The sequence below is a fragment of the Euprymna scolopes genome, chromosome 15 (genome assembly GCF_053919585.1).
Source record: "Euprymna scolopes isolate OS-2025 chromosome 15, ASM5391958v1, whole genome shotgun sequence".
Taxonomy (NCBI): Eukaryota; Metazoa; Mollusca; class Cephalopoda; order Sepiida; family Sepiolidae; genus Euprymna; species Euprymna scolopes.
In genome coordinates, this window is record NC_136496.1 from 14,078,270 (window position 1) to 14,100,350 (window position 22,081).

Consider the following 22,081-nt stretch of genomic DNA (forward strand, 5'->3'; position numbering starts at 1 on the left):
CTAAGACGGGTAATTTAAATACATATATGAAACAATTTCACAAGCATTTTTACCTCAAAACGGACATTAGTCTCTCCAACCCAACCCCCAAAAGAAAACGCAAGAGCACCTTAACAAGAGCATTATTAACATAATCATGCTTCTTCCTACCCACCACTACAACCATCACATCATTCCCGGATAATAACATAAAAAATTAAAAATATAGATTACTCCCTAAAGAAACTGTCCACCTATTTCATCCAATCATGGGCCCTGCGGGGTAATGTGCTTGTACATATATCCATCTCTGTCATCCAATCCCGGGTGACGCAAGGTATTTTGCTAATATATATATACACCTATTCCATCCAATCCCAGTCTCCGTGGGATATTCTGCTAGTACATATATCAACCTATGTCATCCAATGCCGGGCATTCTGCTAGTATATATATCCACCAATTTCTTCCAATATTGAGCAACGCCGGATATGATGCTAGTAAAATTATTGACCTATGTCATCCAATCCCGAGCGACACCAGGTAATCTGCTAGTACATATATCCACCTATCTCATCCAATCCTGGGTGACGCCGGGTATTTGGCTAGTACATATATCAACCAATCTTATCTGATTCCAGGCGATGCTGGGTATTCTGCTAGGAAACATTCCACTTATGTCATCAAATCCTGGGCGACACCGGTTATTCTGCTAACACAAATACACCTATTTAATCCAATCCTGGGCTACGCTGGGTATTCTCCTAGTACATATATCCACCTATGTCATCCAATTCCGGGCGACACTGGGTATTTTGCTAGTACATATATCAACCAATCTTATCCGACCCCAGGCGACGCCGGGTATTCTGCTAGGAAACATTCCACCTATTTCATCCAATCCCGGGCCATGCTGGGTATTCTGCTACTACATATACACCTATTTCATCCAATCCCAGGCTATGCTTTGTATTCTGCTAGTACATATATCCACCTATGCCATACAGTCCCAGGCGATGACAAGTATTTTGCTAGTACATATATCAACCGATCTTATTCGATCCCAGGCGATGCCAGGTATTCAGCTAGGAAACATTCCACCTATTTCATCCAATCCTGGGCCATGTCGGGTATTCTGCTAGTATATATATTCACCTATGTCATCCAATCCCAGGTGACGCTGGGTATTCTGCTAGTACATATACACCTATTTTATATATCATATATCAACCAATCTTATCTGATCCCAGGCGATGCCAGGTATTCTAGTACATATATCCACCTATGTCATACAATCCCAGGTGACGCTGGGTATTCTGCTAGTACATATACACCTATTTTATCCAATCCCAGGCTACGCCGGGTATTTTGCTAGTACATATATCCACCTATGTAATCCAATCCTGGGCAATGCTGGGTATTTGGCTAGTACATATATCAACCAATTTTTTCTGACCCCAGCTGACGAGGAGGAAGTTGCATGAGAGTATGAAATTTGCAAGTGGTCCTCAGTCACATGCATATCCCCGTTAAGGGGAAATGATGACGTTAGGTTTTTGCAATTCTAGGAAGAAGGTGTTGACATCCTCCTACATACAGCCCCTGGAATTCTCAAATTGGTCACTCATCTGGTACTAACCAGGCTTAACGTTGCTTAATTTCGGTGATCTAACAAGAACTGGTGCGCCAACGTGATTATGCTGAGTTCGGTAAGATACACCAAAAGAAGGTCACATTGTCTAAAACATTGTGAAAATGACACTCAAGCTAAGAATAGTAATCTAAATAATCCAAAGAATATTAAAGAACAATGTCCGTACATAGAGGTGTTTAATCTCTATGGTTCCACGTGAGCATTTTCTGAAGATAGCAGTTTCAATCCTACCCAAAGCCAGCCAGAGGATTAGTTGGGCAAAAACGTGGCAACAACTATGGAAGGCAGTAATTACTGAGGATACAGTTGGGAAACTCTGCATTCCTATCCCATCGCAGTTAACCACCTGATGAAGGCCAGAGGAATAGTTGGCTGAAACATCATGAAACAACTATGAAGATGAGGATAACAGTCCGCAAATAAATAAATAAAAGATATGTATTTAACATTTCAGTAGAATATAGCATCTCTATTATTACTAGAGCCGAGGATATTCCGTATTTGGTCAAGTATTTGATTTCAGAGTAGGTGTTGTTTGATCACTGATTACTGTCTGAAGTGACAGATGACAAAAGTCAATTGATACGTGCTGTGATTTCGTTCTTGCTTTCATTAAATAAGATTATAACATATGTGTCTGACAGATTTAAGTATGATTTGGCATCTCTGTTTGTTCCAGGATATATTTTAGACTTGGTTGACAGCTTGATGTCTGAATAAGATCGGCGTCATTGCCTTAGATGAGAGAAGACTTGGAAAGTCAGTTGATACGCACTGTAATATTGTTTTTGCCTACGTTTGTACCTATTTACAATGCCTCCCCATGGGACAGAGTTAGACACCAGGGGCGTTTTTTAACGTGGAGAAAAGGTATAAAAATAAAAAAAATTGTCTCAGTCGTGAAGGACTGCTCCTCCAACGAAAGAGAACAAGAAATGGAAGTGCAGCATCTGAAGAACAGATGCTACACTTTGATCTTGCCTTTTTTGTAGCAGTAGTGTATTTTCCCTTAAAGATATTTAAATGTATTAATAAACTCAAACCTATTTAAATGGGTCGACTTTTTTTTGGGGGGGGGGAGTATTGGCTTATAGTCACAAAGAAAGAGTTACAAGGAGTATGAAGAGTATGAAAATGATATCAGTACAACCAGGCCGTTTCCCATATACATTACAAGCCACTTACTCAATGTATTACTACCTATTACAAGGTTCACTTACAGCAGGGTTTCTTAACTTATTTTTTAACCGCCCCCTCCCTACAAGCACCCTTACGTAATAATGTTAGTAGTAGGGTAATTCATAATTCAAATGAAAATAAATAATTGAATATTTCATATAGTTTATTCAACAAGGGTCTATTCTGTCGATTGAATGGGAACATTGACAACTATAAATCAAGTGGACCAATTAATAAATCATACCATTGCTAATTTAATAATGAATAAAAATTGCTAATTTAATAATGAATAAAAATTGCTAATTTAATAATGAATAAAAATTGCTAATTTAATAATGAATAAAAATTGCTAATTTAATAATGAATAAAAATTGCTAATTTAATAATGAATAAAAATTGCTAATTTAATAATGAATAAAAATTGCTAATTTAATAATCGATAAAAATTGCTAATTTAATAATGAATAAAAATTGCTAATTTAATAATGAATAAAAATTGCTAATTTAATAATCGATAAAAATTGCTAATTTAATAATCGATAAAAATTGCTAATTTAATAATCGATAAAAATTGCTAATTTAATAATTGATAAAAATTGCTAATTTAATAATCGATAAAAATTGCTAATTTAATAATCGATAAAAATTGCTAATTTAATAATCGATAAAAATTGCTAATTTAATAATCGATAAAAATTGCTAATTTAATAATCGATAAAAATTGCTAATTTAATCATCGATAAAAATTGCTAATTTAATCATCGATAAAAATTGCTAATTTAATAATCGATAAAAATTGCTAATTTAATAATCGATAAAAATTGCTAATTTAATCATCGATAAAAATTGCTAATTTAATCATCGATAAAAATTGCTAATTTAATCATAAAAAAATTGCTAATTTAATCATAAAAAAATTGCTAATTTAATCATAAAAAAATTGCTAATTTAATCATAAAAAAATTGCTAATTTAATCATAAAAAAATTGCTAATTTAATCATAAAAAAATTGCTAATTTAATCATAAAAAAATTGCTAATTTAATCATAAAAAAATTGCTAATTTAATAAAAAAAAAATTGCTAATTCAATAATCAATAAAAATTGCTAATACAATAATCAATAAAAATTGCTAATACAATAATCAATAAAAATTGCCAATACAATAATCAATAAAAATTGCTAATACAATAATCAATAAAAATTGCTAATACAATAATCAATAAAAATTGATAATTGAATCATCAATAAAAATTGCTAATACAATAATCAATAAAAATTGATTATACAATCATCACTGGGATAAAAATCAGAATAATAATTGCAAGAATCCCCGATCAATATGAAGATTTTTGTTTGAGGTTTAATTCTTGAATTAATTTTTCCAATTGAAAACAAGTGTGATGCAATCAATTTCCACATGAATTGTAAATCCCAAAGAAAATGGGTTGAGAAACACCTAGTAATGTTACTAGAAGCTCTGTCTTTCACCCCCCTCCTACTGGAAGGATCTCCAGGACCCCCTATATGATAAATTTGGCATCCCCGCCCTTCGGATGAGCAATACGGACCCTGTTGGGAAACCCTGACATACAGTAATCAATTCTTTTTATATTTTTATGTTGATCGTTCAGGTTATTGTGTTCATATAACAGAAGAACAAAGGTTGACTTTATAAATTGATGATTTTTGGATAAGCATTTGTTTATTTTTTTGTTTGGTCTTTGTCCAGAATTCTCGCGATATTAAAAAAAAAACAAAAATAAAGAAAATTCTGATGTATGTATCCATGATGGAATGAAAATATCATATTCCAAAAGTTACGTAAATTGATCAGGTAGTTTTATTTTTATCTGATTAATGAGAATTTGTATGCATGACAGCTTAAATCTTGAAAGTTTGAATTATATTTAGTTATCTCACTTCTTTTTTGTAGATTGTTTTTGAAATAACAGGCAAGACTTTAGTCTCTTTCTTTAGTTACCCATAAAATTTTATTTACTTATTTAAAAATAAAACTACTTAATCAATTCATGCCCCCTAATGAGTGCAACCTTAGCATGGTTAGAGGGCTTGGGTGTCTCCAAGACCTGAATAGCTATGCTGGCGGGAGATTTGTCTCCTGGTTGAAGGGTAGAGATCATACTAAGAGCACTCACTGGTCCTCCAGGTTGGGGGTTAGAATGGGGCCAGCACCCCAATTTTGTAAAAGAAAGTTACAGAAACCGCAACAACATCATCTGTGAACTTCTTGGTCCGAGAAGGATCCTCTCTAGTAGAGTTCATAATAGGTGAAGCCAGTGTGAGCTTTGAGACTGAGACCAGAGCTGCCAAAATGACATGGGCCAAAATGAAGAGGATTAGTAATAACCGGGTTCATTGAAGAAGTGTCATTGCAGCCCCATGTTCCCCAAGGAATCAAGAGGCCTAAACAATCAATTTATGTGATTTTTGGAATGTGAGATTTTCGTTTTATCATGGGTATGCTTATCATACAAATACTGCTTTATTTTTGTTTTTTAATATAGGAAAAATTCTTGACAAGAACCTTTTGTTCTTAATGACAACGAGCATGTCTTTGGTGATTCACAAAAGATCTTAAGAGGAACTGTATCTAATCTTGTCCTGTGTCAATATAATTTCTTCCCCTTTTTTTCTGCTCTTTCAATTGCTTGGAGCTGTCTTTTTTCTCACAAATCCCCTGATCGATAACGCTTTTCGCCCTCTAACAAATGTGGTGTTGGTCTTTTGCTAATTTTTTTCCTCTGCCTTTTTTTCAAAACTCTCAGTCCATCTTTTGACCAAGCTCACATGTTGGTTCAATGATACGACAGGGGCACAGTCAGGAAATACCAATTTTCTCTGATTTAACAGCACAAATCAGCGATAGCACATATGAACGCATCCAAATGAGTTACGGTTTTGAAAGGAAACAATGTTAGTTCTTTTCAAGACTGCGCATAAATTGTAGGTCAAAAGAAAATTGTTTTTAAAAAATAAAGATATCCGTGTACTGATTTATAAAAACAAAAAATGTTTAAAATATGTTTATTTACAGAGACATGTTTATAGAAATAACAGAAAATTGAATATAAAATATTTTTCAATATAAAATAAATTAGATGTATTTTTAAATAAATGAAAAACAGTGAATGAATGTTGACACAGTTCCAAATATATGAATTATCATACAATGTTTTAAATAAAACATGGAAAAAGAAAATGAATGTTGGCATAGTTCTTAAACTATAATTTTTTTACATGCAATATTTTAAATGAAATGCCCAAAAGAAAATGAGTGTTCACATAGTTCCAAAAATTTAAATTTTTTTACATGCAATATTTTAAATAAAATGTTCAAAAGAAAATGAGTGTTCACATAGTTCCAAAAATTTAAATTTTTTTACATGCAATATTTTAAATAAAATGTTCAAAAGAAAATGAGTGTTCACATAGTTCCAAAAATTTAAATTTTCTACATGCAATATTTTAAATAAAATGTTCAAAAGAAAATGAGTGTTCACATAGTTCCAAAAATTTAAATTTTCTACATGCAATATTTTAAATAAAATGTTCAAAAGAAAATGAGTATTGACATAATTCCAAAATTATAAAATTTTCTACATGCAATATTTTAAATGAAATATTCCAAAGAAAATTAATGTTGACATAGTTCCAAAAATATAAATTTTGTTTACAGGCAATATTTTAAATGAAATGCCCAAAAGAAAATAAATGTTGACATAGTTCCAAAACTATAAATTTTTCACATATAATATATTAAATAATATATGGAAATGAAAATAAATGAATGTTAACAAAGTTCTAAAAGTATTAATTTTTTACATCAATAAAATAAAATAAATCTAATTAATAATAAATAGATGTGCAATAGATTAAGTAAAGAACACAAAATATTAGTAGAGTTTTGAGATCGAGTAAAGGATTGTTGTTGGCAGGATCTTCGACTTAATACCGTTTTTACTTCTCAAGACTTTCAAAACCAAAGCTTATTTGGATGAGTTAATATGTAATATCGCCTACAATTCTTATGGACAACGATTGATGTTTTGCCATTTTAAACTTGAATCTAAACCAACAAATGATTTGTTTGTTTGTCACTACTTCGCGATGTGATGATTTGGAAATGCTGTGAGTAAACATTATATCCAAGTGTATAAAATATATTTGCTATGTATTTAATTGATAACAGACTGTTGTTCTGTTACGCAGGTGTTTTCGGCTATCTGTTCAGTTATACCTAGTCACAGTCTAATCTAATTAAAAGGCTAAACAGCTTCATATTTAAACGGCTTCAAATCATGTTTTTTTTTTTTTAAATTTCGGATGACAATGATCGTTTGTATATATCCGACCACTACATAAAAAAAAAAAATCAGACACTAATTAAACTGTGACTCTTCATATTATTTGGATTATTTGGACTACTTATTTTCACAACATTTCGGTCGATGTAACATCTGACCTTTTTCAGGTGTATCTTGTCGACCTCAGGAATATTTCTATCAAACTCTGGAATCTGCAGTGAATTTTGAACGAAAGTAGCATGCTCTTGTACTATAAGCCATGACTGGGTAGAAATCCTAAGTAATTTGCAATTGTATTTTGAGTGTCAACCGCACTGAGGACTGCACCTTCAACCTCCAAAAATGTGTAATACTACAATTGAATTTTTTCGCTATGCCATGAATCCATGCTGAACATAACACTCAAGATGAGAACAGTAGTCAGACCAATCCAAATGAATTGAAGAAGCAATCCTCATTTGAAAAATTCAAACAGGAACCCTGAGACTCTTCAGAATTTGAAATTGACTTTTAGGCCTTTATGCTGACAATTTTTCCTTGGTTACAGTTTGAAAGTTTCAAAGGCAAAAGTCAAGTATCAAAGTTCATTTGTGCTGTTAAACTTGTAAATAGTACTATTTTCTAACTGTGCCCCATGTATTTGAACATCTTTTTTGCTTCTCTGTTTCCGTCTGTTTCTCTATTGGATTGTTTCTGTTTCTGATTTGTTTTAACTTTTGAAAGAAAAATGATTTTTTTTTTTTTTTTTTTTAAATACTAAGTCTTTTTGCTAAAAACAAAATAATTAATAACCCACACGTCACCTTTATATTTTTATTGCATTTATTCTTATTTTTAGGGGGCTGGTCGACACCGTTTATGCCTTGAAAGATCACCTGAAAGAATTAAGTTTGGTGAGCAAAATATCCAAGTCTGTATATCTCTGTGTGATGATCAGTTTAATCTTACGAGTCGTCATGGCCGTGTTTCTGCAAATTTCTGTTCTTTTAAATTCTATAAAACTAATTTTCTTTACTTATAAAACATTAATTAATTAAAAATAAGTGTGTACTTTAATTTTAAGTTAAAATTTTTTTTTTTTCTATTATTTGAATTCTTCAAACTACTATCCGTAGCTTGAGCATTATGTTTTTTTTACAACGTTTTGGCTGATGTAACCTCCAACCTTCTTCAGGTGTATCTTGTTGAACTTGTGAACCTTTCTGTCAAACTCTGGAATCTGCACAGATTTTCGAACGAAACTTTATTTAATCCATGATGATTACATGCTCTTGTTTCATTAATCATGACCGGGTGGAGGTCCTTAGTCATTTACGATAGTATTTTGAATGTGGTTCGCACTGAGGATTGATTCTTCATCCTCTAGAAGTGTGTGACTTTATGATGTAATGTTACCAAATACTTTATCCACTGTGCCACGTGTTCAAATTACTGTTGGATATTTGGTAGGTGCCCCAGGAATGACATCAAAGAAGTCAAAATGGGGGAATGTAGACTCCCCGACGATTAAGTCAGCAAGACTGACCGACATTTCAAGACAATGCATGGTGGAATGTTTGACGTGATCTCTGCCAATAAAATAGAGGGGCAAACAACAGGAGAGAGCAGAGATTGACTTCAATGGGCAGGACAAGTGACACATCTTTCTTCACTCACCGACCCTCATGTTGCCATGTACGCCTTCCCTGACGTCATAACTGTCATTCTAAACTAAAATCAAAAGGTTGATTTGAACAGAAAATATTTTATAACCAGCTTTGTGTGTTTCATTTCGCTGCCAAGTATATATATCAGGACAAAAACAAAAGTTGATCTTTAGAAATTATATAGACTGAAAAACACATTGGACGATCATCTGCAACGAATATATAACTATTGTGGTGTTAGTGGTTGAATAATTGACGAGAAAGACACAGTAACAATTAAATAAATATGCTGAACAAAAAATACATAAAAAATGGGAATTGAACAAAATATTTGCTCATGGCAGGACTAGTTGTGAAAAACCACCTGCTTTGCGTGTCTGTCACAGACTCTGTTGCAAACTGCTTCTCATCACCCAGAAACAATGTCATCAATGAAAGTGATGTCATGGAATAGTTCATTGTTCCTAGTAATAGGGGTGCGTCCCAACAATAAAATTACTTTAGACAAAACAAGAGCATGCTACCCCCATGAACTAAATAGAGGGTTCCGTTCAACAGATTTTAGAGTTTGATTCCAGAGTTTAATAAGATACACCTGAAGAAGGTTGGAGGTTACATCGACCAAACAAGAGTAGTCTGAAGAATCCAAATAATTTATCCTCATCTGAAAAAAATCAGAAATTTTTATTTTTTTATTTTCATTAATTTTTATTTGCTTTTAATAATTTTGCGGACGCTTTTGATATTTGGGTGCATTCCACATATTTATATTTGTTTTTACAAAAAAGCTGCTGCTATGCTTAATTCGTGTATATTCGAAGGCAATCAATGATTTTCTTATTTTTATTATTGGATCAAATTGAATCTCATTATACTAACAGTTGGAAGGAACGTATTCAGCATGAACTTGATTTTACACGTGACATTTGAAACAGAACATCTTCATGTAAAATATTCTGGGTGCTAATGTTTGAAATAAGTTTGCTTTTTAGTTTAACAAAAATAAAAAACAAACTAATTTTTAAAAATAATTTTCATTAATTTTTGTCTGCTTTTAATAATTTTGTGGACGCTTTTCACATTTCTGTGCATCTGACATATTTATATTTGGTTTTACAAAATCATGCTGCAATGCTTAATCCATGTATATTCAACAGCGATCAATTTTCCTATTTTTATTGTTGGATCAAATTGAGATTTAGCACTCCAGTGATACTAACAGCTGAAAAAAAAAATTTATCCAGTATGACATTACATTTGATGTCTTCCAAATAGCATGTCTTTCTAAATCGAACCAATTTGAAAGATGAATTTGAGACCCCCCCCAAAAAAAAAACAAAAAAAACAGTCGTTTAATTTCTTAACATTAGACTTAAGTTAAAAGGTGTTTGTATTATTATTATGAAAGAAAAAGTCGACTGTGAATTTTAAACAATTAAAGTAATTAAAATGGCTTTTAAATTCGACTAGATTGATCTTATCTTTTTGTTTTTTTAAGATCTGTGCATTGCAGTAATTAATACTAGCGGAACCTGTGGAAAATCCACAGGACACTCATTCATATGTAATATATCGCAAAAAATATTTATCTAAGCTAGCACGAATACCCAACAAAACCCGGCCGTAAAGTATGCTTAAATCGAAACTAAACATCTTTATCTAAAAAAAAAAAAAAAAAATTGGGGGTTCTAAAATATTAGAACTGTACCAATTTGAAAGATGAGTCTGGGATGCTACATGTACATGATTTAAAAATGATATCCGTCCACCATCTGTCTTTGCTTTCTTCATGCACATTAAAAGAACATTCCCCAAATCAGCTTGCCCAGATCTTACCGAATATGATTTTTCTTGCTAGCCACTGATTCCATATCTTTGGATCATATCTCAGTCTTCAAGGAGCATTGATCTAAAATGGAACACATACATCAAATCTGTGGCCAAGATCGCTGGAATAATAGTTGCATCTATAACTCTATCACTCATCCCACTGCCGATGCCATCCTCTATCTGTATAAGAGCCAGGTGCACCCTAAAATGGTGTACTGTTGCCATAGCTGGGCAGTATCTGCCTGGTGCACCCTATCCAGCCTTGCTAGAGTTCAAAACCGGTTTTGAAACCTAGTAGATAATGCACTTTTCTCTTCCTCGCAAAAGAGACATTGCAAATCTGTCTCTGCTCTGTTGTTATTTTCAGAGCAATGCTCGACTGAACTCCAATCTATTGTCTCCCCTTGCCAAACTTTCACAGAAAACACTCGACTAGCTAAAACCACCATAAATGATTTCCCTTACTCTCTATCTGTGCCTAAATCTACATACAGATTCCACAAATAAAGATTCTTTCCCAGAACTGCCTGCCTGTGGAACACTGTTCCTCTGTTCTGCTTCCTGGTTTAATGCAACATGGTAGCCTTCAAATCTAATGTAAACACGTTCTTGTTGAGTCGTCCTCTTACATAATCAAATTCTACCCAATTTACACCATTAACGATTACTATGCTACCACCTTACATTCATTAACCCTTATCCTCGAGTGACCTTCGTGCCTTGATAAGTGGTTACTCCCAGGTAAAATATAAATTTTTTTTACTTTTTAAGAGCTTTTTTCTTTATAATTCTCGTTTATTTAAAATCGAAAGCTGAAAAAAAAAACCAATCGTTTAATTTCTTAACATTAGATTTAAGTTAAAAGGTGTTTATATTATTATGAAAGAAAAAGTCGACGGTGGATTTTAAACAATTAAATTAATTAAAATGGCTTTTAAACTCGACTAGATTGATCTTATCTTTTTTTTTTTTTTTTTTTTAAATCTGTGCGTTGTAGTAATTAATATTATTTCATTCTATATCAAATTAAATATATTTAAAATCAAATTAAGTATATTCAACATCAAATTAAATTCTTAATAAATTGTAGTCAGTAGTGACAGGTTAAAAAAAATAAAGTCTATTAAAATCTGAGTGTTAATATCTTTATACACACACACACACACACACACACACACGAAACCAAAAAAAAGAGAACTCGATATAATTGCACATGATAACTTAAATGTCTTTCACCGAGTGAAGGAAAAGGTCTGTACAATTTCTTAACCAGAATAAGTATTTTAAAAAATAATTAAAACTAAAGTTAATATATTGATCCCAATAACAGAATGGAATGAAAAAACAACAAAAAAGGCTAGAGTGAGTCATGCTATTCCTGGGCTATGCAAAAGCATGTATTTCTACCTGTATATATATATATATATATATATATATATATATATATATATATATATATATATATATATATATATACACAGACGCACACACATACTACATTTGTATGAAATTTCAAAATAATCAGCCCAGCCGTTCTGGACTTTTTTTTTTTTTTTTTTTACATAGGCGTCACCACTTATCAAGGCCGATCGGCCACTCAAGGATAAGGGTTAAAGAGTGTAGAGTAGTCAAAAGGACAATATAGTAATCAATAGTAATGGAAGTTCGGTAAATTTGTTAACTTAAGTGGAACGGCTCATCAGAAACTCATAGGGAACTCTCTCTCTCTCTCACACACACACACACACATATATATATAATGTGTGCATGTGTTTGCAATCTACTTCTATATAAAAGGCACTTTGTGTGTGTGTCTGTGAGAGATAGTTATCTATGGAGTCCAGAGCGGCTGGGCTGATTAATTTGAAATTTCACACAAATCTGATTAGAAAAGAAATAGTCCGATTTTGACCAAAGTTAACACTGATACAGCTTAACATTACAAGTGGATGTTTTATAAGTCTTATTATCGTTCAAGCAGAAAGGATCGGGGTTATTCCAGCCCAATTCATCCAGCCCCGACACACCCCCTCTTGGATTTTTTTCATATTTACACCATACAAACTTTGGGTTAAAACTAAGAGAAATCTGCAATTTCAGCCCAGTTGGATTTCAGGAACATATTTTTTTTCACAGTTGGTTTCGGCCTGGAAATCAAAAATTGCTATCTCATGACGTAGAATTTTCGACCCCCGGCGTTTTACAAAATTTGCATTTTTGTTGCAAAAAATAAAGCTCTGGAGCTAAATATTCACACATATAAGGTTTTGAGGGCAAGGAATCCAAAAATCATGGTTAGAAAGATGGCAAATGAGAGGAAGTACCTTATTTTTACCATTTTAGGTGGTGCCGCAGCACTTTTTTAGAGCTTGTTTGGGGCGATATTTTATTGAGAAAAAAACATAACTGTGGTGCTTTGCCAGACTTCTCCTTTGGATTTTTAAAGTGACAATGGGTTGGAAATTACAAAAATCAAATAAAACCTTTCGGCATATTTGACATTTCCAGACACTAAAGCCTCAAAATTGGCATTTTTATAAAAATTTAAGGATTTTTTGGTGAATTTGGCAACAATCTAATCTTAAGTTATGATCAATATCTAGAGCTGAAAAAAGACTTGGATCGGCTCATTATAGCCCATTTTCATAATATAATGTCAAATTACATCATATAAAAGGATATGGACCCCTACTTCACAGTCAAAATGGACAAAAAATACCCATACCCTCAGATTTGGCTGTAATTTGCTGTGCAGATAGACAATATAGAAACTAAGAAATCCTGAAAATTTGAGCATCTAATTCCAAGCGGTTTCCGATTTAGAGCATTTTTTGTTTTCGTTTTTGCTGCATAATGTGGCGCCCGGGATAAATTTTGTGATGTCATTTCTTTGAATATTTTCTGATTGAAAGATCCTATGGCTCTGAAAATTTGCACAGGTAAGTATTTTGACCCAAGGAATCCAAAAATGGCATCAGATTTGCTAAAAAGTGAATCCTTATAGAGATATTAAGGGTTTTTGGATTTTTTACCCACATGCCCCAAAATCCAATAAAAAAGGGTGTGGCTGATATGGTAATGCATTTTTTTTTTCATATATTTTTTCTAGACACAATAAATTACCGCTGGACCAAAAATGTTAAAAAGTTCTTGTTCCGTTCACTCACAGTTTCTGTTGAAAGTCAGGTCTATTTTCGATGATAATGAAAAATATTCCCTTCCCTATTAGATGTAATAATTAATTTAGACATTTGCTAAACTGACATCATACCTTAATTTTGGAATAAATTTGCAAGTAAGCCAGATACTAAAAAGTTCTGATAACAATTTCAACAATTTCACAGGCCTACAGTCTTCAAAATTAATTGATAAGGGTTGAAAACACCAAGTTATGATAAAAGTATGCTATTTTTTTAATAAGAAACTAGTAATAGGATGGTAAAAATCTTTCATTATTCGTATTACCATCAGGACTTAAGGTTAGGAGGAAAGGGACGTGGTTTTACTGATTTTATGAAGTTTTATCAGTAACATTAACATGGCCAAGATTAAACAAACTTGGTAAGATGTTCTTTTTCACATCTTTTGCCTTGTCATAGAGGACAAAAGCATAAAATAAATAAATTATAAAAAAGGCACGTTTTATATTCTACGTTTGATTTAATTGACAATAAAGTTGATATTATTTTTCTTGAAAACCATTTTTTTTATAAACTTGTAAATAAACTGCATTTTCTAAAGGTTAAGAACGAATTTTCATGAAGTTTCAATTTCTGTTTTGTTTATTTTATGCAAGTAAATTAAATTTACACCTTATTTTGATGTTATTATGATCTAAAGTTTATTTTTACTAATAGTTTAAAAACAATAAATATTTATCAGTACCAGCAGTGGAAAATTAAGTTTAAAATGATATTAAAAGAATTGTTTTTGGAATCAGAAATTAGGTTAAAATTTTTCTGATTCCAATATCTCAAAAAGTTCTGATTCAGTTGAGTATTGCATATTCTGCTCATTGTGAATTATTATTTCACATCTTTCTTCCAGAGCAATAAATTAAGAATGTCTTCTGAACCAAGGAAACGAGAGGGAGGAGATACATCATTGATGACAAGTGCTCCTCAATGTTCTTTTGGATTACTAATGAAGAGTGCATGTCACCGCAATCTGAAGCCATCTTCAACACCAATAACTGCATTAGAGCATGATGTAAGAACTGTGCTCAAATTAAGAGCTGGTGTCACACTCACTGATGAAACCGTTGCTAACATTTGCAGGTATCACGAATTTCATTTGGGGCATTACTTTGAGAAAAAATATACAAAGTGCTGCAACATCTTTTTGAAGCACAAAAGAAAGGTAAAGGGTGATCGTGCTATCAAGTTAGACATGGCTGAGATGCTAAAGCAGAAGGGCTACCATGTTGTTCCTGGCTGGAAGCTTTGCCGTCACTGTGAAGTAGCTGCCAAGAAGTTAGAAGATACAAGTGAAACAGAAGGAAGTGACAACCAAGACCTTGAAAATGAGTCGCAAATTGAACAAAAGAGAGAGAAACTGAATGACAGTCTAATGATGTTTGATATATCCCCTATAAAAACCGGTAGAATGCAGAAGCACACAAAAATCAATATTGTCAGAGAGAAATTAGAAAGAAACTATGAAATGCAAGTAGAGGCAGCTGCCAAAGTCCTTAACATCTCTAGCCCTGAATTAGGAAGCCCTATTAGCAGCCAAACGAGTAAAACGGATTTAGTGGCAAAGGCAAAAGATTATGATTGTTTGTTGGATGCAATGAAGGACAAACTTGAGAATAAAGAAATGAAAACCAGTGAGAGGATCCAGTTGATGACTTTAGCTCCGGAAAGTTGGTCTCGAAAAGAGGTGTCTGAATATTTCAATGTCTCTAAATATATAGTACGTGAAGCACGGCAACTGAAAAAGGATCGAGGTATTCTTTCATTGCCACAGAAAAAGAAGGGGAGAGGTCTCTCAAAAGAGGTTATCAATTCTGTCTTGGCTTTCTATGAGGACAATGAATTTTCACGGTTAATGCCTGGAGGGAAAGATTTTGTGAGCATTGGTAATAAAGTTCATGTCCAGAAACGGCTCCTATTATGCAATCTTAAGGAGCTTTATGTAGCTTACAAAGAAAGCTATCCTGAACACAAAATAGGTCTTTCAAAGTTCTGTGAGCTCCGTCCAAAATGGTGCGTCACCGTCTTGACATCAGGTTCTCATTCAGTTTGTGTTTGCACCCACCATCAAAATACCAAATTGCTTGTTGACTGCTTTGTTTCAACTGTCAAGACTCAGCTCAGAAGGAAAGCTGAAGAATCCAGAGATGAGAGTGCTGCTAATGTACCAACTGAAAATCCCAATTTTAATATCACTTACAAAGATTTGATGGCCTTGGTAGTTTGCGACACCAATAGTCTTGAATGTATGGTCCACCGTTGTCCTAAATGCCCAGGTTTCCCTGCTCTAGAGAAGTATATCAGAGATAAATTTACTGAATTGGAAATTGACAGTGAGATGTCATATAGTCAGTGGGAGAGTGTGGATAGGACAATGCTACGGACACAGATGGCTGATGTAGATTACTTCATAGAGATATTGGTATACAATGTTGATAATCTAACGACCCATTCCTTCACAGCAAAGAGCCAAGCGCAGTATCTAAAAAAGAGAAGAGAAGAAATAACTGAGACCGAATGTATACTTCTCTTGGACTTTGCGGAAAATTATCACTACGTGGTGCAAGATGAGATCCAGGGATATCACTGGAACAAAGACCAGTGTACCATACATCCAGTGGTAATTTATTACAAAGATAACAATGGTAAACTTCAACAGATCTCATTATGCATCATTTCAGATGACCTTGAGCATGACACCTGTTTTGTGCATGAACTGCAAAGAATGGTGATGTTGTACATCAAAGAGAAATTTCCCTGGATCAAGAGTGTAGAGTACTTCAGCGATGGCTGTGCTGCCCAATATAAAAACTTCAAAGCATTTATTAACCTTTGCCATCACTCATCAGATTTTGGAATTGATGCAACTTGGGCATTTTTTGCAACTAGCCATGGCAAATCACCCTGTGATGGAATTGGTGGGGCTGTCAAACGCAAAGTTCTCCGTGCCAGCTTGCAAAGGCCAATAAAAGACCAAATACTCACTTTTCATGCTGTTGCAGACTTTTGCAGATCATCGATCACTGGTATCATGTTTCTAAAGATCGACAAAGAAGACATGGTTTCAGTTCGAGAGAAACTTCAAATGAGATATAAACTGGGAGATACTGTGCCTGGTACAAGGAGCTGTCACTATTTCAAACCAACTTCTCAGTTTACTATTCAGGGCAAGCAACTGAGTGCTGACACAACGATCTTTATCGACCATTCTTTCCTGGACATGCCTACGCCGCTAGATGAAACTCTGGAGTTGCTCAAATGCAATGACTACATTACTTGCATTTTTGATGGGTATTGGTGGTTAGCATTGATTGAGAGTGTCAACAGGGAAGAGAAAGATCTTACTTGCAAATTCCTGCATCCACATGGACCATCACATCAATTCCACTGGCCAACTAATAGGGATAGACGCTATATTCCACTAAGCAAGGTCGTTATGAGAGTGCAGACCCCAAGTATTTCAGTGAATGGTAGAACATATTTCATCACCAAGGAGGAGAAAAATAAGACTCAGAACTATTTTGACAGATTAAGTCGATAGTTGGAGTTATAACAAATGTCTGTTTTATATTTGTTTGACAGTTTTTCTTATGATAAACTAGATTATGCATCAGTCTTTTATTTTCGACTATTTTTTTGTCCATTTTGACTGTGAAGTAGGGGTCCATATCCTTTTATATGATGTAATTTGACATTATATTATGAAAATGGGCTATAATGAGCCGATCCAAGTCTTTTTTCAGCTCTAGATATTGATCATAACTTAAGATTAGATTGTTGCCAAATTCACCAAAAAATCCTTAAATTTTTATAAAAATGCCAATTTTGAGGCTTTAGTGTCTGGAAATGTCAAATATGCCGAAAGGTTTTATTTGATTTTTGTAATTTCCAACCCATTGTCACTTTAAAAATCCAAAGGAGAAGTCTGGCAAAGCACCACAGTTATGTTTTTTTCTCAATAAAATATCGCCCCAAACAAGCTCTAAAAAAGTGCTGCGGCACCACCTAAAATGGTAAAAATAAGGTACTTCCTCTCATTTGCCATCTTTCTAACCATGATTTTTGGATTCCTTGCCCTCAAAACCTTATATGTGTGAATATTTAGCTCCAGAGCTTTATTTTTTGCAACAAAAATGCAAATTTTGTAAAACGCCGGGAGTCGAAAATTCTACGTCATGAGATAGCAATTTTTGATTTCCAGGCCGAAACCAACTGTGAAAAAAAATATGTTCCTGAAATCCAACTGGGCTGAAATTGCAGATTTCTCTTAGTTTTAACCCAAAGTTTGTATGGTGTAAATATGAAAAAAATCCAAGAGGGGGTGTGTCGGGGCTGGATGAATTGGGCTGGAATAACCCTTCGGTGTATGAAAGCAACAGTAGGTTCTTTTTATAAGACGATAAAAGGATTTGAAGTATAAAACATTCATTAATCCTAATTCTATCCTGGGCAACGTCTGGTCTTTCTGCTAGTATATATGTGTGTGTTTGTGTGTGTGTGTGTGTGTATATATATATATATATATATATATATATATATATATATATAGTCATCCACATACAGTACTGTTTCGCTGTTTCACAGCTCATCAGTGCGGCTAGACAGGCAACTACCTCAAGCCAGGATTGAAACCCGACCGTTTGTACGGCAGTCAAGGCTCCTAACCATTACGCTATTGGTGGCTGCTTGAACGAGTAGTGAGTTTAACGATGTTTTGATATCGTTCGAAATACCTCCGCTCGATTTGTTTACACAAAGAGCGTCGCTTATATGCTAATGGTAATTCGTGTTTCACTTCTCAATATGCTCAACTCAAGGTGAGGAGCACTATAGTCATCCACATACAGTACTGTTTCGCTGTTTCACAGCTCATCAGTGCGGCTAGACAGGCAACTACCTCAAGCCAGGATTGAAACCCGACATATATATATATATATTTTTTATTTTTGAGAAACTAAAAAAAGAGAATTTGATATAATAGCATATGATAGCTTTAATCTCTTTCGTTGAGTGAACAAAAAATGTCTCTACCAACAGTTTCTAAGCCAGAATAAATATTTTCAAAAATATCTAAAGCGAAATAAAATATATTCATTCAATAGCATAATGAAATGAAAAAAAAAAACAAACACAAAAAAAAACAAACAAAAAAAAAACAACAAAAGGCTAGCCTGAATCTAGTATTGCTATATCAGACAGATTGCTGTATCGGATTGATATTGAAAATCTGATCAGATAGCTTTATATGTTATGATTTACAAAATTGCAATTATATAAATTAAAAAAAAAAAAAAGTAAAATGAGGGTGTACCGATTAATTGGCAAGTAATCAGTAATCAACCAATTTGTCGATTAATCGGCCGATTAATTACTTTTCTCTTTCCTATTTAATTTTAATCATTCCATCACTGCCAAGTGTCTCATCAGATAGCTTTGTCACATTAACTGCTAATTTAACCTAACATTTAATTAAGTGTCTGGCCACTATTATGGCTTTTTGTCTTTATTAAATAAAATTACAAAACATAATTTCTAATTCTTAAATGAATATAATTAAACAATTAGATAAGAAAAAGAAATTACAAACCAACTACAAAGTACAAATTGCAATTTTTTAAGTGAATAGTTATAAGCTGAAGTTTTGCACCTGCTGCACTCTACTGTCTCTTCTATTCTTGTTGCCTGCCTCCTCTGCTCTCATAGTCTCCGCAGTATTTAAATACTTTTAAGTTGTATTTAGAAACATTAGAGTTTCTCTAATCTCATAACACAGCCTGTTCCTCGTAGGTTCATACACATTACCACCTTCCAAGATGAAGATGGCATGATGAAATATCTCCTCCTTTTTCTTTCACCACTGAAATAGATTATCACCTCTTGTGAGTAGTTGCAAAGCTACGTAATAATCAAGTTTTTTTTTGTGAACTTAACCATTAGGGATTTAGTCTTTTTGAGTTTAGATTGTGATTCTTGTATTTCTGTTGTAGTTGCAGTTTCCAGGTTTAGCTCCGCGTCTACTTTAAGTTTTGATTTGTTACTGTAGGCTCATTCGAAGCTAATTCATCAAACGGGCTTGAAAGAGGTATAGTTTTACTTTCACTTTGATCTTCTTGACAAAACTTGAAGAAATGTATCTTGCTGATTCTGCTTCATTATCATCAGTAGAATGTTGAAGATGTAGAATCCAATTTTTAATAGTTTTCCAGGTCATTCTTTTGAAATTTGAATCTTGTTTTTCATCATTTAAATAGGATGAAAATCTTGTCTCCATTAATTCATCGAATTGTTCAACAGTGGTAAGGATTCCACTAAAGTCAGAAATATCAGAATTAGATTGGACAAGTTTTGAAAGAAATAACCTCAAAGCTAAAATTGTAGGTATTATTATCGATATGGTTGAAATTCTGTGACTTGCTTCTTTGGTGTTTTTTTTTTTTTTTTTTTTTTTTCCAAATGGATTCAGTAACTGGAAAATTTTTTCAGCAAGTCCCCAATGGTAAGTTGTTACTGTAGGAATTTTATAACGTGACAAATGCTTGTATGAAAAAAAAAAAAAAATGAACAAATTTATTGTTAAAAACTCCCGGTTTGTGCGAATCATTCTGTTTCATATATATGCCATGAAAAAGTCCTTTCTGATAATGTTTACCAGATAAATCCTTTCTGATTAATGTTTACCAGATAAATCCTTTCTGATTAATGTTTACCAGATAAATCCTTTCTGATAATGTTTACCAGATAAATCCTTTCTGATTAATGTTTACCAGATAAATCCTTTCTGATTAATGTTTATCAGATAAATCCTTTCTGATTAATGTTTACCAGATAAATCCTTTCTGATTAATGTTTACCAGATAAATCCTTTCTGATTAATGTTTACCAGATAAATCCTTTCTGATTAATGTTTACCAGATAAATCCTTTCTGATTAATGTTTATCAGATAAATCCTTTCTGATTAATGTTTATCAGATAAATCCTTTCTGATTAATGTTTACCAGATAAATCCTTTCTGATTAATGTTTACCAGATAAATCCTTTCTGATTAATGTTTACCAGATAAATCCTTTCTGATAATGTTTACCAGATAAATCCTTTCTGATTAATGTTTACCAGATAAATCCTTTCTGATTAATGTTTACCAGATAAATCCTTTCTGATTAATGTTTACCAGATAAATCCTTTCTGATTAATGTTTACCAGATAAATCCTTTCTGATTAATGTTTACCAGATAAATCCTTTCTGATAATGTTTACCAGATAAATCCTTTCTGATTAATGTTTACCAGATAAATCCTTTCTGATTAATGTTTACCAGATAAAAAATGATCTGTTATTCTGAAAAACAGCCAAGTTCGTGTGCTTATTTTAAAACTGGTAAACGTTAATAAGAAGGGACTTTTTTCTGGGCATTCAATGTAAAGCAGAATGGTCCGCACAAACAACAGAAATAAATAATTTGTAAACAATCACAGCGTTAACTTGAACAAAGCCAATACAAAAATAAAATAAAGATGTTAAAACAATAAAAAAAAAACAAAAAAAAACAATAGTACTTATGCAGAGAACTTTCTGGAAACCCATTTCTTAACAGGTGGAGGAGAGGGTGTTTTTTCTAACTAGTTTGTACTTTCATCTAACAATTTAATAAATGATACAAAACAAGTGATTTCTGTTACAAGCATTGAAGAAGGACGACGGAAGTTTTTTCTCTGTATGTGTTTGACTGGGGAAGGGGTTGAGGGAACCATCTCAAATGGATAAATGTGATCAGTGCCAACCAATGAATTCAACAGAATTGCAAAGAAATATCAATTGTATAAAGAACTCTATCGTTGATAACATGTAGTTTATCTCTTTTATAAAAATTAAATTGATGTTGAAAACGTAGGCTTACTTAATTATATCATCATGATAAAAAAAAAGTGAAAAATCTATACTGCTATAAATTCGATGTTTTTGTGTATGTATTGATATTCATATTAAAATCCCTTTCTCTATTTATTTAAAAAGAAAATACAACTTTTTTATATATGGGTCGTGGAATTGGATTCACTAGCAAAAGATCTAGCTAATTTGCATATTCTTTTAAACGTGCATTTTAATTAATTCGCTATTAGTTTCTTCGGTTTTCTAATGAGATGATCATCTTTAGTTAAGTATTACGTGTAATTATATTAATGCAGATATTCTATCTACATGATTTATACTTGCATAATATTTGCGTAAAAAGCTTATAGTGACCATAAAATTGTTTCCATATTTATGTATATG

The 22,081-nt window shown here is 32.9% G+C and overlaps 1 protein-coding gene across 19 annotated transcripts in view; it reads left to right on the forward strand.

Annotated features, from left to right (window-relative positions):
• The window catches only part of LOC145293736 (rho guanine nucleotide exchange factor 7-like), a 624,934-nt gene that overhangs the window by 594,007 nt on the left and 8,846 nt on the right, over window positions 1-22,081 (forward strand). For 13 of the 19 annotated variants that reach the window (XM_080140205.1, XM_080140207.1, XM_080140208.1 and 10 more), the window contains one exon: window positions 7,978-8,032. The exons of the other annotated variants lie outside the window; for them this stretch is intronic. In XM_080140205.1, coding sequence (XP_079996331.1) covers window positions 7,978-8,032 — 55 coding nt within the window. The remainder of the gene's footprint in view (window positions 1-7,977; window positions 8,033-22,081) is intronic. 19 annotated transcript variants of the gene reach the window in all.